This window comes from Heptranchias perlo, chromosome 4 (genome assembly GCF_035084215.1).
Source record: "Heptranchias perlo isolate sHepPer1 chromosome 4, sHepPer1.hap1, whole genome shotgun sequence".
NCBI classification, from domain to species: Eukaryota; Metazoa; Chordata; class Chondrichthyes; order Hexanchiformes; family Hexanchidae; genus Heptranchias; species Heptranchias perlo.
Genome location: NC_090328.1, coordinates 45,807,650 through 45,823,676, shown reverse-complemented (window position 1 = coordinate 45,823,676; position 16,027 = coordinate 45,807,650). Strand labels below are relative to the sequence as shown.

General features: G+C 43.9%; 1 protein-coding gene across 5 annotated transcripts in view; it reads left to right on the top strand.

The window, feature by feature from the left end:
- Positions 1–16,027, top strand: part of LOC137320893 (multiple C2 and transmembrane domain-containing protein 1-like) — a 603,286-nt gene that overhangs the window by 74,554 nt on the left and 512,705 nt on the right. For all 5 annotated transcript variants that reach the window (XM_067982848.1, XM_067982849.1, XM_067982856.1 and 2 more), the window contains exon 2: positions 8,020–8,094. In XM_067982848.1, the coding sequence (XP_067838949.1) occupies positions 8,020–8,094 (75 nt within the window). The remainder of the gene's footprint in view (positions 1–8,019; positions 8,095–16,027) is intronic.

The following is a 16,027-nucleotide window of genomic DNA, read 5'->3' as shown; positions in this document are numbered from 1 at the left end:
CATCCTGGAGTCTCGGTTGCGTCCGCAGAAACGCCTGTCTATTCCCCTTACAATCGAGTCCCCTATCACTATAGCTCTGCCACTCTTTTTCCTGCCCTCCTGTGCAGCAGAGCCAGCCACGGTGCCATGAACCTGGCCGCTGCCACCTTCCCCTGGTGAGCCATCTCCCACAACAGTATCCAAAACGGTATACCTGTTTGAGAGGGGGATGGCCACAGGGGACCCCTGCACTACCTGCCTGCACCTCTTACTCTTCCTGGTGGTCACTCATTCACTTCCTGCCTGTACTGCCTTTACCTGCGGTGTGACCAACTCGCTAAACGTGCTATCCACGAGTTTCTCTGCATCGCGGATGCTCCACAGTGAGTCCACCCGCAGCTCCAGCTCCGAGATACGATCGGTCAGTAGCTGCAGGTGGACACACTTCCTGCACACATGGTCGGCAGGGACACTGGTAGTGTCCATGACTTCCCACATCTTGCAGGAGGGGCATATCACGGGTGCGAGGTCTGCTGCCATGATTTGCCTTAGCTTAGTTACCCCTTTTAAATTACGTTGAAATTTGAAAATGTTAACTATACTAGGGACCTAGGTTCACTAAAAAAAAACTACCTGCTATAAAAGCTGCTTAGTTTCCCAGCTCTTAGTTTAAACCAATGCCCTAATTTAGAGAAGAAAAAAAACAGTAATACTCACCAACCAATCACTTACCTGCTGTCCTGTGACGTCACTCCTTGGTTTTCTGTTGTTGTTTTTGATCCGATCAGGTCCGCCGCCGCTCTGGTCTCGGGCCTCTGTCCGCCGCTCTTTTATCCCCGCTCTCGGTCTCTCTCCTCTGCTCCCGATCAGGTCCGCCGCCGCTCTGGTCTCGGGCCTCGGTCCGCCGCTCTTTTATCCCCGCTCTCAGTCTCTCTCCTCTGCTCCCGATCAGGCCCGCCGCCGCTCTGGTCTCGGGCCTCGGTCCGCCGCTCTTTTATCCCCGCTCTCAGTCTCTCTCCTCTGCTCCCGATCAGGTCCGCCGCCACTCTGGTCTCGGGCCTCGGGCCGCCGCTCTTTTATCCCCGCTCTCGATCTCTCTCCTCTGCTCCCGATCAGGTCCGCCGCCGCTCTGGTCTCGGGCCTCGGTCCGCCGCTCTTTTATCCCCGCTCTCGGTCTCTCTCCTCTGCTCCCGATCAGGTCCGCCGCCGCTCGGGCCTCGGGCCTCGGTCCGCCGCTCTTTTATCCCCGCTCTCGGTCTCTCTCCTCTGCTCCCGATCAGGTCCGCCGCCGCTCTGGTCTCGGGCCTCGGTCCGCCGCTCTTTTATCCCCGCTGTCGGTCTCTCTCCTCTGCTCCCGATCAGGTCCGCCGCCGCTAGATGCAGGGAAGATGTTCCCGATGGCTGAGGAGTCCAGATCCAGGGGTCACAGTCTCAGGATACGGAGTATGCCATTTAGAACCGAGATGAGGAGAAATTTCTTCACTCAGAGGGTGGTGAACCTGTGCAATTCTCTACCACAGAAGGCAGTGGAGGCCAAGTCATTAGATGTATTCAAGCAGTAGATAGATATATTTCTTAATGCTAAAGGGATCAAGGGATATTGGGAAAAAGCGGGAACAGGGTACTGAGTTAGACGATCAGCCATGATCATTATGAATGGTGGAGCAGGCTCCAAGGGCTGAATGGCCTACTCTTGCTCCTATTTTCAATGTTTTCATGTTCTATGATGGCCTACATTCTAGGGTTTTAAAAGAGATGGCTGCAGAGATAGTGGATGCATTGGTTTTGATCTTCCAGAATTCCCTAGAATCCAGAACAGTCCCAGAGGATTGGAAGGTAGTAAATATAACCCTGCTGTTCAAAGAAAGGAGGGAGAGAGAAAACAGGATACTATAGGCCAGTTAGCCAGACATCAGTAGTAAAGTGCTAAGATCTATTATTAAGGACGTAGTACCAGGGCACTTAGAAAATCATAATATGATTAGGCAGAGTCAACACGGTGTTATGAAAGGGAAATCGTGTTTGACAAATTTATTAGTGTTTTTTGAGGGTTTAACTAGCAGGGTAGATAAGAGGGAACCAATGGATGTGGTATATTTGGATTTTGGAAAGGCATTTGATAAGGTGCCACACAAGAGGTTGTTATACAAGATTCGGGCTCATGGGATTGGGGGTAATATTATGTTGGGCTCTGGTGAAACCACGCCAGGAATATTGTGTACAGTTTTGGTCTCCTTACCTAAGGAAGGATATACTTGCCTTAGAGGGAGTGCAATGAAGGTTCACTCGATTGATTCCTGGGATGAGAGGGTTGTCGCATGAGGAGAGATTGAGTGGAATGGGCTGATATTCTCTGGAGTTTAGTAGAATGAGAGGTGATCTCATTGAAACGTATAAAATTCTTAGAGGGCTTGACAGGGTAGATGCTGAGAGGCCACTTCCCCTGGCTGAAGAGTCTAGAACTAGGGGTCATAGTCTCAAGATAAGAGGTTGGCCATTTAGGACCGCGATGAGGAGAAACTTCTTCACTCAGAGGGTTTTGAATCTTTTGAATTTTCTACCCCAGAGGACTGTGGATGCTCAGTCGTTGAGTATATTCAGGACTGAGATCAATAGTTTTTTGGACTCTAGGGGAATCAAGGGAAATGGGAATCGGGCAGGAAAGTGGAGCTGGGGTAGAAGATCAGCCATGATCTTATTGAACGAGGAGCAGGCTCGAGGGGCCGTATGGTCTATTCCCGTTTCTATTTTTTATGTTCTTATTCTGCAGCAGCTTTGGCAGAGGCAAAAAGAAGCTATAACAGTTTAACGTGCCAGTATATTCAATCAGGGTGTGGGACTAATTGGATAGCCCTTTCAAAGAGCCGGCACAGGCATGATGGGCTAAATGGTCACCTTCTGTGTTGTATGATCCTATGATAAGTCCCACTCTAGAGACTTGAGCACAAAATCTAGGCTGACACCACAGTGCAGTACTGATGGAGTGCTGCACTGTCAGAGCTGCTGTCTTCCAGATGAGACATTAAACTGCCCTCTCAGGTGGACGTAAAAGATCCCCTGGCACTATTCGAAGAAGATTTTTGATAGAGTTTTGGCAGAGTAGATAGGGAGAAACTGTTTGCACTGGCAGGAGGGTCGATAACCAGAGAACACAGATTTAAAATAATTGGCAAAAATGCCAGGGGGGAGATGAGGAGAATTTTTTGTACTCAGCAAGTTGTGGAGTTCTGGAAGGCATTGCCTGAAAGGGTGGTGAAAGCAGATTTAATAATAACTTTCAAAACGGAATTGGATAAATACTTAAAAAGGAAAGATTTGCCGGGCTGTAGGGAAAGATCAGTGGAGGAGGATTAATTGGTAGCTCTTTCAGAGAGCCAGCACAGGTACGATGGGCCAAGTGGCCTCCTTCTGTGCTGTATGATTCTATAAGAGCAGGAGAGTTCTCCTCAGTGTCCTGGCCAAATTTATCCCTCAATCAACATCACTAAAACCCCAATGATCTGGTCATTATCACATTGCTGTTTGTGGGACCTTGCTGTGCTCAAATTTGATGCTGTATTTCCTACATTACAACAGTGACTACACTTCACTGGGTTACATGTGTCCGATGGGAACATTTTGAACCTTCAAGCAGAATCCATTTTGCAGATCTTCTTGTCAACGTAGAGGCTAAAGTTAAAAGGATGTTCACTAATTTGTAAAACTATTGTTCAATATATGACAACTTGCAAAACTCAGAAAGCTGAAGAACGGTTTCAAAAAGGGCTGACAGCTCAATAAACAACATATAATTTAAAAATAGCCTGAATAAAGACTGATGACCAAGACCAAGGTGGCTGAATATTTCAATTCCTTTTCATTACCTTGGACGTCAGAATTTTTATTGGTGTTTTCTGAATCACACTTTTCATTTCAGTTTATTATTCTGTGAAAATTGAAACCCAATGGCCTTGCATATGATATATGGAAAGATGCAGGTAGAATGGCAATGCAGTGGTACCTGAACTTATCATAACTTAAACTGCAGCTAAAACTAATTTTCCACCAGTTGTACTATAGGGGGAAAACAAACTGAAGTGCACAAAAGTGCAATTTTTTCATTGGTGGATTTAGAAATTTTTAGAGAAGTGAACTGTGAAGGTGGAAAATTAATTTTCTAAAAGCCCCTGGAAGTTTTTGATATTTTGCCATTCTTTAGTGCATTTTCCAGCATTTTGAAGTGTAATGTGATTATTTTACTTGTCTGCTTTTTTTCTGTTCTTTTGCTGTGCTTTTTCTTTTCCATATAAATTTAAATGTTTTTGTCCTGCGTGCGTAGCTGCTTAGTTCCGTTCTTTTGACCCGTGAACTAACTAAATGAGATAACTCAGTACAATCTAAAATGAATTTGTCTGAGGTAGAAACAAAAATACATTCAAAATCAAATGTGCTGCCTGGTGTTAAAAGAAAATCGCTATTGAACAGATTATATTTTGCAGCCATTAAATTAATCTGTAATTTGATTATGTTTGGATTCAAATAACCCAGGAGTGTTTATATACAGTGTCAGTAACATTTTACGTTGCTGAGGGCCACAGTCACTAAGTTTTCATTTTTAGAATAAAACTGTCACTTTTTCATTTTAAGTGCTGAAACTCTTTATTAGGATTAATACATTTTAATATTAATGTCAGCAATTTAGTTCATCTGAACATGAAAGGGACACATATTATATTATTATTCATTTTAGAAATCAAAGGTGTAAGATTATCATTCACCCTTTTGTTTTCCTTTAGTCAGAACTGTCACTATCTCCCTAAATTGGAACTAGCTGCCTTTTTATAAGGCTTTCATTTTGTTATATGATCATGACCCATTGTAATTCAAAGACACGGACCCAGTATAAATTAACGTAGTACTCTGGATATATGGCAAGAGGCATTAAAGCTCCTGATCTGTCATTTATCTGTTAAATTACCTGCAAAACTGACTCTTTTTTCCACTTCACGACTACACTATTTTTATTTTTTATGATGCCATTTTGAAGTCAGTCTTGAAATATTTAACTGCCTAATAACTTCCCAAAACATTAAACTCTTGGACTATCACCCATTTATCTGAATTTGGTGGTTGCTTATCTGCTGCAAGGCTGACACTGCAGCTGTAGACTCTGAGTAATTTGGAGGTATGGGTAACTTTGGTAAATCCAGCAAATACAGACTTGGTGAAGGCAACATTGGGACGAGTGGTCGCTCTGAAATCCTAATAACCGTTATCAATAGCAGCTGGTACACGCACATTCAAATTAATAAATCCAAATTTCCCACACTCTAAGAAGTTGTGACGACTGATGGGGTGGGGATTTCTGACGTGCAGAAAATTTAACAGCTTTAACTTCAAGTACTGATAAGTACTCATCACTGACAACATAGGAAAGTTGTTTGTTTAAAGTGATGATGTGGAGATGCCGGTGATGGACTGGGGTGGACAAATGTAAGGAATCTTACAACACCAGGTTATAGTCCAACAGATTTATTTTAAAATCACAAGCTTTCGGAGATTATCTCCTTCGTCAGGTGAGTAGTGAACTACTAGTGGACTATAACCTGGTGTTGTAAGATTCCTTACATTTGTTTAAAGTGAAGCTGTGGATGTTGCCTGAAGCACTGGTGCTGATGCCGATGATGTAGTTAATGTTGTATTGTTGCCTTGTGAACGACTGCACTGGGACTGGAACTATCTGACCTTATTTTTCTAGCTAGTTTAGAGATTAGTTGAGTCTGACATCGCCCTTGGGCTGGACCAAACACTGAACAAACACAGGGGTGTCTTTTCATTCAAATGTGACAAAAGTTTCTGAAATTACTCCCTTACTTTATTGTGCTTTCCATAAGTTCATGGCAGATAGCTTTGCTCCATGTATGGATTCCCCCTGACTGATACAAGCAGGCTATCCCTCTATGTCTCTTATAAGCAAACAGTTAATAACTTATAAGTTGCATTGTACAGACTGTGATAGCGAGGAACTATATGGAATAAGACATGAGCTGCAAAGTGACAGATTTTGTTGTAGCTTTTAAAAGTTTTGTCCTGAATTTTTAACCGTTTCTCCTACTTAAAAGCACGTGTTTTGAGAGCATTTTATTAGTTCTGGGTAGACTTCACAGTTGTATAAAAATGATGACAATTCTGGATGGCATTTTATTTTTCATTTAATTCTGTATAATTGGATCTCTTTGTGTTCTGAGTTCCTGCGTGTACCAGCTGCTATTGATGGTTATTAGGATTTCAGAGCAACCACTCTTCCCAATGTTGTCGTTCACCGAGTCTGTATTTGTTGGATTTACTAAAGTTACCCATACCTCCAACTTACTCATTACAGCTGCAGGATAATAAAACCAGTGTCAGCCTTGCAGCAGATAAGCAACCACCAAATTCAGATAAATGGGTGATATTCCCTGAATGAAGCACATAGTTCTATGAAACCCAGATAAATATGGATGATTTACATCCCCAGTAAAAAAAAACCTTATACTATCTGCCTCCTTGTTATCCATTAGTTGCTAATGACTTTTATTTCCTCACCCTACTGCAGCAATCCCCGAAACAAATCCTTTTTTAAACTGAAATTACGAGATTGGACTCCCGAAACCAATTGGTAGATTTTTGTTTTTACCGCCTGAGTGTAGCACAAAGAGGAAAATGGTGCGGGGAAGATCGCACGCCCTTTACAGAACCCACCCAATTTTCTTCCCGTTAATTTAAATGGAAGGATAAGTGGACTCGGTTACTGCTGTGGGATCCTCCCAGCTGGATTTTCCTCTCTGTGCTCTGCTCAGGCAAATTAACACCCAGGGGATAAAGACGAAAATCTACCCCCAAAAGTACAACCGACTGGATCCAGGATAACAATACACAGAATAAAAACTGACAATGTTTTTGAAAATTTTGTACTGTTGGATTTTTGCTGCCAGTAACATGATCAGATGCTTCCAGGCTAAAGGAGCAGAATTGGTATTCAATTATTTCTTAATGATCAATTGTGTTTGAAATAGGCTGCCAAAGTAAGCCATTTTCAAATATGAAACAAGCAATGCCCATGGGATACTTAGTATAATGCAAAAACAAATACATTTAAGCAATGATTCGGACAGTATAACTGCATCAATAGACTACATGGCATTTCAGTTCTAATAACAGCATGCTATTAGATTCCATAAGGCCTGCACTGAATAATAAAAAATTTGCATGGGCAACTAAGAATTGTTCCTGACAGTGTTGCCAATGTCTGTTTGTGCAGGATGAACATGGTCCATATTTCATTGGCCTGGATTTTCCTCTAATTACTGGCCACTTTGGAAAATGTGTTCTCCCGATTTCCGGAGAGCTGTAAAACAGGCTGCCAATTCGCTATCACCCATTTTTTGCCAGGTGATAAAAGTTAAAATTACCTGCCTTGTGTTTTGTTTTCAGTTAGGGAGTCACAAGCTTAACTCTCCTACTGAGCCTATGGCTTATGACCTATGGCATATGCTTCTCTAGTTTATGTGAGAATATCTTGTTTTTTTAAGCATTTACAGTCTTTTAGTATCCCATTGTTCAGTCTGGCTACTGACTCCAATTGAAGACACAGTGAGGGCAACTTTTAGGACATTGTGCCCACAGGGTCCTTCCAGCGGTTGACATCTCCGAGGTTGCTTCTGTGTCTGCCAGCTTGATGGAACGTTTCACATGGGTGGGTGTTAGGACTACCAAACCACAAGCCCACCAATGGGAGGGGAATCCAGGCTATTGTATCTTCCCTCTTCTGTGTATGCTCGATGTTTCGCACAATATATATCATGGGGCCAAGGGGTGGTTTAAATTGATTCAGGTGGTGGGGATGGGGACAGAGAGAACAGAAGCGAAAATTGCATACTGTCCATGCAAAACATGGAGAGTTGGCAATTATGAAACTGGATTTTGACATAGCTCTTATATGTAATAGTATATCTTTAGGTCAAGACTTCAGAATGCTCACTATATTCTTGAAGTACTGAAGCATGATCTTTTTTTTTTCAGGGCCATTCCACTAGCCATCTTAGACCTTTATTAGCTGTAGCAGATTCCAGAATGCCCAGCTGCGGGGAACCTCTTGTAAGTATTGCAATGTGCAGCTACATTCCTGTAACTAGGTGTGAGCTGATATCTGGTTGAATGATGTAGTTGTTAGTTTTTCTGTTGATGACTTGTCTTGTTTGTGTTTGACTTGTTTGTGGGTTTGTTGTGGTTACAGACTTCTCACGTAGTGTATGCTTTTGTTCTTTTATCTAGCTTTATTTATTTCCAATGGCAACAGCACCCAATAAAATAAAGTGGAAAATAGCTCCTCCAAAGATTTATTGGGTGAATGCATTGCCCCACGAGGTACTGGGTGTGCAAATTAGGAAGGCACCTCCAAGTTCACTCTCCAATATGTGCTGAGTTAGCTCCTTTCAGCTGAGATAGCAGTTGGCCACAATTAGCCTCAGCACCCCTGGACTGGGGAGAAGAAAATCAGTCAGGGTTCTTGCTCTTGATTATGATCCAATATCCCATGCTGGAAAGTAGGTCTATGTGGACATCAGATGACAACAAAATTAGACTCTGCTCTCATCCCTTCCATGGGTGAATATCTTGCTAATCCTCACTGCCTAGGCTCACACTTGAAGAAGGCCACTTGGTAAAGTAACCAGAAGGCTGTTGAAGTCTGTAGAGCTGTGCTGCACCAAGAATCAGTGCCTTTAGGAGAAGAGTGAAGGAAATTGGAGGGCAAAGCAATAGAAAATTGAGCAGTAGGTTTACCTCTGATCTGCCTGTTGTGGGCCAGCGTGTTCCTTTCCATAGAGATTAGGAACAGGGGAGATTGCTATTAGCTGACTTTCACCTCTGCCATTGGGTAGAACATTGGTGTCAACAGCAGCAGGAGCACAAATGGAAGAATTGAGCTGTTCATACGTTTATGTGGTATTCCCAAGGTACTGGACTGGATTCTGCTCTTTCCACCCAGGAGAGTCAGGGTGGGACTTCTACCCCCTGCCATGACCCCAACCCATTTTCCTGAGCTGGAGGTCATTTGGGGTGAATTTGCACTTTGCAGAAAATGGGTGGTAGCGGATTGGCTGCCCGTTTTACACCTGGCCCAATTTTTGTTTCCAATGCCACCTGATTTTCCCCACTATTTCCGCCACTATCCCGCACAATTTGGGGAAGAATAGCAGAGGAAAATCCACCTCACTTTGTGGGAAAAGCAACACCAGGACAAGAAATAGACCTCAGCAAATAAGGCCAGGAGCACTCTAGTAAATATGACCATACTTGTCAGAAATGGCTTTACAGTTTTATCTGTGAGACAGTTAAGTGATTTTTTTTTCTGGCTCACAAGAACCTTTTGAGAACAGTTTTCAAAGTGAGTTAATATAACAAGAAGATAGTAAGTCAAGATGTCCTTGCTGATGCAATTCAGATGTAAAGTAAGAGATGACGAACACCATAAGATAAATATCGATGAGAAAGGGGATTCAGCCATCTTAGCTCATCCAACTACAAAAACCTACAACTTCTTCGTCATGCCACAGCATCCAACTATCTCTTAAATTACTCAAAGGGGTAGAAATTGGAATGCTTGATTTTAGGGCACAAAATCAGGGTTAGGGGAACCAATTTTGGGTGGTGGTATCCCACGCTCAATCCCCCCCAGAAGTGCACTGGCTCCCAGTAACTTCCAAGGCACCTGCCTAAAACAGGCGTTAAGCCCTTTGATTATGCTGAGTCAGCTGTGGCTTAGTGGGTAGCACTCTTGCCTCTGAGTCAAAGTTATGGGTTCATCTCCCACTCTAGAGACTTGAGCACAAAATCTAGGCTGTTGCTTCAGTGTAATACTGAGAGAGTGCTGCACTGTCGGAGATGCTGTCTTTTGGATGAGACATTAAACCGAGGCCCCATTTGCCCCCTCAGGTGGACATATAAGATCTCAAGGTACTATTTCGAAGAAGAGCAGGGGAGTTCTCCCCTGTGTCCTGGCCAATATTTATCCCTCAACCAACACCTAGAAAACAGATTATCTGGTAATTATCACATTGCTGTTTGTGGGAGCTTGCTGCATGCAAATTGGCTGCCGCGTTTCCTACATTACAACAGTGACTACACTTCAAAAGTACTTTATTGGCTGCAAAGCGGTTTGGGAAGTCCCGAGGTCGTGAAAGGTGCTATATAAATGCAAGTCTTTTTGCTGTTTAATTTAAAAAGGTTAATGCCTGTGTAAAAATAGTACACATAGTACATACTAGTCAGTTAAATGTTCATACATGAACTCCGTTGATTAGACTTTCTGCCCTCTGCTATGTTCTTACCTCCCCCTCTGAACAAATCTCTAGATGCAAGTTTCAACTGGTTTTTGATTTGTGAATGTGGTACGGTGAGAAAATTTTGGTTGATTTCAACCAACTTGTAAGTACAAGGGGGGTAATTTTAACCCCAAAAAACAGGAAGGTTGGGGGCAGGTGGGAGGTTAAAATAAAAGCTTTTTGAAGCGCAACTGCAACCCAACTCCAACGCGTCCACTTCCGGGTTTAACGTGGATGCGTTTGATGCACGTGCGCAGCCGAAACTCGAAAGTTGCGCCCCCAATTAATGCCGGCGGGCAGATCGATAAAAGGGCAATTTACCTGGTTGAAATATTTGAGGTAGGTAATTTTTTGTTGATTCTCAACCTGAAACGAATTTAACCTCACCTGCAGGGGTTTCCCATGGCTTCTGCATCTCGCCATTGAAACAGAGGCGATGTGCAGCCGAAGTTGATTTGGCCCTTTAAACCTGTGATTGACACAAATAAATAACGGCTCAGGTATTGCAGCTGGTCTCTCAGTTCTCTCAAACAAACATTTGGCTGAGAGTTCTTTGTGTTGGGTCTCTATTTACTCTTCCAGCAATCACTCAATTAAATTAAAGATTCAGAAAATAATCAATTGTTAACACCCTGAATCAATCTTGAGTATGTGCACAAGCTATTATTTTTAAGAATGATGACAAAATTTGAAATATTGGAATATTCTGCAGTCAAGTTACTTGAAAGAATCATAAAATTTTATAAGAACGTGGCTGTTTGGTAATATAAATTCTAGCACTCCAAATATTTTTCTAATTCTCATCTATTCTTTATCTTTGTGTGGTCAATCCCTTCCCTTTTTCTGGCTTTCTTTTCCTCCATCTTTGGCAATAGGTTTTCCATTGATATTTATTACAATCTTGGAGTCTCGCAACTATTTGGATTGTGTTTCTTTGCTCCCCACTTCCAGTAAATACTTCATCATTTCTCTAATTTTCTCCTTCTGTCATATCTGCTCTAATAAATCTACTTTCAACACTAGTGTTCATAAAGGTCCTTCTTTCTCCTCAGCTGAGACTTCCCTCAGCAGTGGTTGACAGGCCCTTTAATTGAATCCACCACATTTCCCATATGCAGCAGAAAATAACTGCCAGGGACATCCATTATGCTTTTCATCTTTTAATGCTTATGCTGGTGCTGATAGCAATTTCAAAATATGAATGTTATTTACATTGCACTGATCCTCAAAGCGCTTCTCTGCTGCTCATTCTGGTGTATATTCCTTATTCCTGGCCTGAATCTAGAGTCAGTTCTTCGAGCCCTCTCCCCCATGCAGCCTCAATGCAGCGACTGGCATGTACTGCAGTGGGTGTGAGACGCTGGTGGCTCCCATTGACTCCCTGCTCAACTTCAGTACATTGGCTACAGGTCTTTAATATTGGTATATGTTGTCTGCTGGCTTCTCCATAGAACCGTAGAAAAGATAAAGCGCAGAAGGGGCCCATTCAGCCCATCATGTCCGTGCCAGCTCGAAGAACAACCAGGTGCCCATTCTAATTCCACCTTCCAGCACCCGGTCCGTAGCCCTGCAGCTTACAGCACTTCAGGTGCAGGTCCAGGTACTTTTTAAAAGAGTTGAGGGTCCCTGCCTCTACCACCAATTCGGGCAGTGAATTCCATACACCCACCACCCTCTGGGTAAAAAAGTTATTCCTCATGTCCCCTCTAATCCTTCCGCCAATCAGCTTAAATCTATGTCCTCTAGTTCTTGAACTCTCCGCTAGGGGAAACGGGTACTTCCTGTTTACTCTATCTGGGCCCCTCATAATTTTGTACACCTCAATCAAGTCACCCCTTAGCCTCCTCTGCTCCAAGGAAAACAACCCCAGCCTATGCAATCTCTCCTCGTAGCTGCAATTTTCAAGCCCTGGCAACATTCTTGTAAATCTTCTCTGCACTCTCTCCAGAGCAATTACATCCTTCCTGTAATGTGGTGACCAGAACTGCGCACAATACTCCAGCTGTGGCCTCAACAGAGTTTTATACAGTTCCATCATTACATCCCCGCTTTTGTATTCTATACCTCTGCTAATAACGGAGAGCATTCCGTATGCCTTCTTCACAACCTTATCTACCTGTACTGTCACCTTCAGGGACCTGTGCACATGCACTCCAAGGCCTCTCACTTCCTCTACCCCTCTCAATATATTCCTGTTTACTGCGCATTCCCTTTTACTGTTTGCCCTCCCTAAGTGCATTACCTCACACTTCTCCGGGTTGAACTCCATTTGCCACTTTTCCGCCTACTCCGCCAACCCATTGATATCTTCTTGGAGTATAAAGCTATCCTCTTCACTATCAACTACACAGCCAATTTTTGTATCATCTGCAAATTTGCCAATCATGCAAGTCCAAATCATTAATATATACCGCAAACAGCAAGGGACCCAACACTGAGCCCTGTGGCACACCACTGGAAATGGATTTCCATTCACAAAGACATCCATCGACTTTTACCCTTTGTTTCCTGTTACTGAGCCAATTTTGGATCCAATTTGCCACATTTCCCTGTATTCCCTTTCTGACCAATCTGCCATGTGGGACCTTGTCAAATGCCTTACTAAAATCCATATAGACAACATCCACTGCACTATCCTCATCAATCCTCCTTGTCGCTTCCTTAAAGAATTCAATCAGATTTGTAAGGCATGACCTTCCCTGAACAAATCCATGCTGACGATCCCTGATTAAACCATGCCTTTCCAAGTGACAGTTTATCCTATCTCTCAGTATTGATTCTAATAGTTTGCCCACCACCGAGGTAAGACTGACCGGCCTATAATTGTTCGGCCTTTCCCTCGTACCCTTTTTAAACAATGGTACTACGTTTGCAGTCTTCCAGTCCTCTGATACCTCCCCTGTATCTAGTGAGGATTGGAAAATGATCCTCAGAGCATCCGCTATTTCCTCTCTGGCTTCCTTCAATAGCTTAGGAAACAATCCATCCGGCCCTGGTGACTTATCAACTTTCAAGGATTCCAGTCCCTCTAGCACTTCCTCGCTCGTTATTTTTACCTTTCACACCTCTCCTCTTTAACTACTACGTCCGGATCATCCCTTTCCTTTGTGAATACGGAGAAAAAAATATTCATTTAAAACCCTACCCCCATCCTCTGCTTCTACACACAAGTTACCCTTATCATCCCTGATAGGTCCCACCTTTTCCTTAGCTATCCTCTTGTTCTTAATGTACTGATAAAACATCTTTGGGTTTTCTTTAATCTTACTAGCTAATATTTTTTCATGCCCTCTCCAATATACGGTCAGTAATAAAAACCTAAAGTTCTTTGTAAACATAAGGAAGTGTAGAGTATCAAAAATACAGCGAGATGTGTAACCTGCAAAGAGTAAACGTCCATTGAAATCCAGGATAGGACAACAAACCTCCTCCCCACCACTGAGCAGAAATTCTGGCACACAATCTCATTCACCCCCATCTCAGAAATTGCTGTTTAGGATTTAAACCTACATTCACCCTGAGCCCCACCTCCGATGGCCAAGAACCCCCCCCCCCCCCCCCGATGGCACTGATTTTCTCCCCTCCCCCCAGATGGCCAAGAACCACCACTCGATGGCTGAGACCCCCCAATAGCCCTGATCCCCCCCAGATGGCCGAGATACCTCCAATGGCCAACCCCCCCACCCCGCAATGTCTCCAGCCCCACCTCCCCATCTCAGACTTACCCGGCATCTGTTCCCTGGCTACTTTCCCTTCCAACAGGCAGCCAGCTAGCTTGCCAAACTTCCTGGCTGTCACGTGGGAAACCCGGAAGCAAAAATAATTGCCTTCAATTGAGTTGCGATCGCAGATTCCAATGCACTCACTTGACTTCCGGGTTTCCCAGTCGAAAATCTACCTATCCGCTGAATTCCTGGCTCCAAATGAAAATCGTGCCCGTGGGGTCAATATTTGACCCTGACACAGATTAAATATGTCATTCTATGCACTACTGGATGTGTGATTGAAGCAGAGATCATGTCAGCATTTAAAAATAAGTTAGATAGGTGGCTGAAGGAAAGGGACTATAAAGGGATATGAGACAGGGAAGGCACATGGTGTTAGGGCTACTGCTCATGTGGTGAATCGACACCAACATGGACTAGTTGGGCTGAGAGGCCTGTTTTTGTTTTGTAATTTCTATGTAATTATTGCAAATGTCATTTTTTAAAACCTGCAGCCCTTCCAGCACATCATTGCTGTTGTAACTACAGCGGGAGTGCACTGGAAATGCTGGAAATTAGCCCGGGAGTTGGATATGGCAGCCAACAGTGCAACAGAAGGCCGAGCCAGGATGGGGGTGTCCTAACACTGGGAGTTCACACATTCTCCGGCTCGAGGGGATTTGGCACATCATCGGTGGCATCACGCCTAGTAAGTACCAGGCCACCAAATGGCAGAAGTGGGCCCCACCTGGAATTGTGGTCTGGACTGCTGAAGAAAATGTAAAGAATTTCTAATTCGACTACAGAGGGGCCACTGGAGGTAGATCAAAGTCCTTTCTTGGAGGAGACCTAGCAGCCCCTGTAGAACACATCTCTGAGTTAGGGAATTGGGTAAAATTGAATTAAAAGCTAGAAGCATAAAACTACTGGTAGCTCATTAAAATTAAAGCTTAAACTACAGCAATATAACCAAAAATAACCGTATTTGAGGCTTAATTTGTTTTTTGCTTGGTTTAAGTTAATCTAATAAATTAAGGCATGGCAGGAGAGCTCAGACCCGTGGAATGCACGACCTGTGCCATGTGGGAACTCCAGGACGCTTCCCGTGTCCTGGACAACCACATGTGCAGGAAGTGTCGTCAGCTGGTGGAACTCGAGCTCCGGGTTTCGGACCTTGAGCAGCAGCTGATGTCACTGCAGTGCATCCACGAGGCTGAGAGTTTCGTGGATAGCACGTTTCAGGATGTGGTCACCTCGCAGATTAAGAGAGTGCAGGCAGAGAGGGATTGGGTGACCGCCAGTCAGACAAGGACGACCAGGCAGGAGTCCCCTGAGGGCATCTCACTCTCCAACCAGTATTCAGTTCTGGGTACTGGTGGGGGAGAGGGTTCCTCTGGGGAGTGCAGCCAGAGACAAGTCCAAAGCACCATGGGTGGCTCAGCTGTACAGTGAGGGAGGAGAAAGGTCGAGATAGCAATAGTGATAAGGGATTCTATAGTTAGGGGAGTAGACAGGCGTTTCTGCAGCCGCAAAAGTGATTCCAGGATGGTATGTTGCCTCCCTGGTGCCAGGGTCATGGATATCACTGAGCGGCTGCAGGACATTCTGAAGGGGGAGGGTGAACAGCCAGAGGTCGTGGTCCATATCGGTACCAACGACATAAATAAAAAGTAAGGAGTCTTACAACACCAGGTTATAGTCCAACAGCTTTATTTAAAATCACAAGCTTTCGGAGGCTTCCTCCTTCGTCAGGTGAGTGTGGGATTCCATAAAAGGTACAGCATATATAGTCAGAGAACAATGCCTGGTGATTACAGATAATCTTTCCAACTGCCCGTTATCAAGGCAATCAAAGGAGTTGAATAGTGTTCAGACAGAGAAACATTACATACAAGACTACTGAATACACAAACGTTCAGAACCCAAAGACATAGACAGAGAGAGAGAGAGAGAGAAACATCCGAAAGGCAGAGAAAGAGAGAGAATGACCAGTTGTATTGA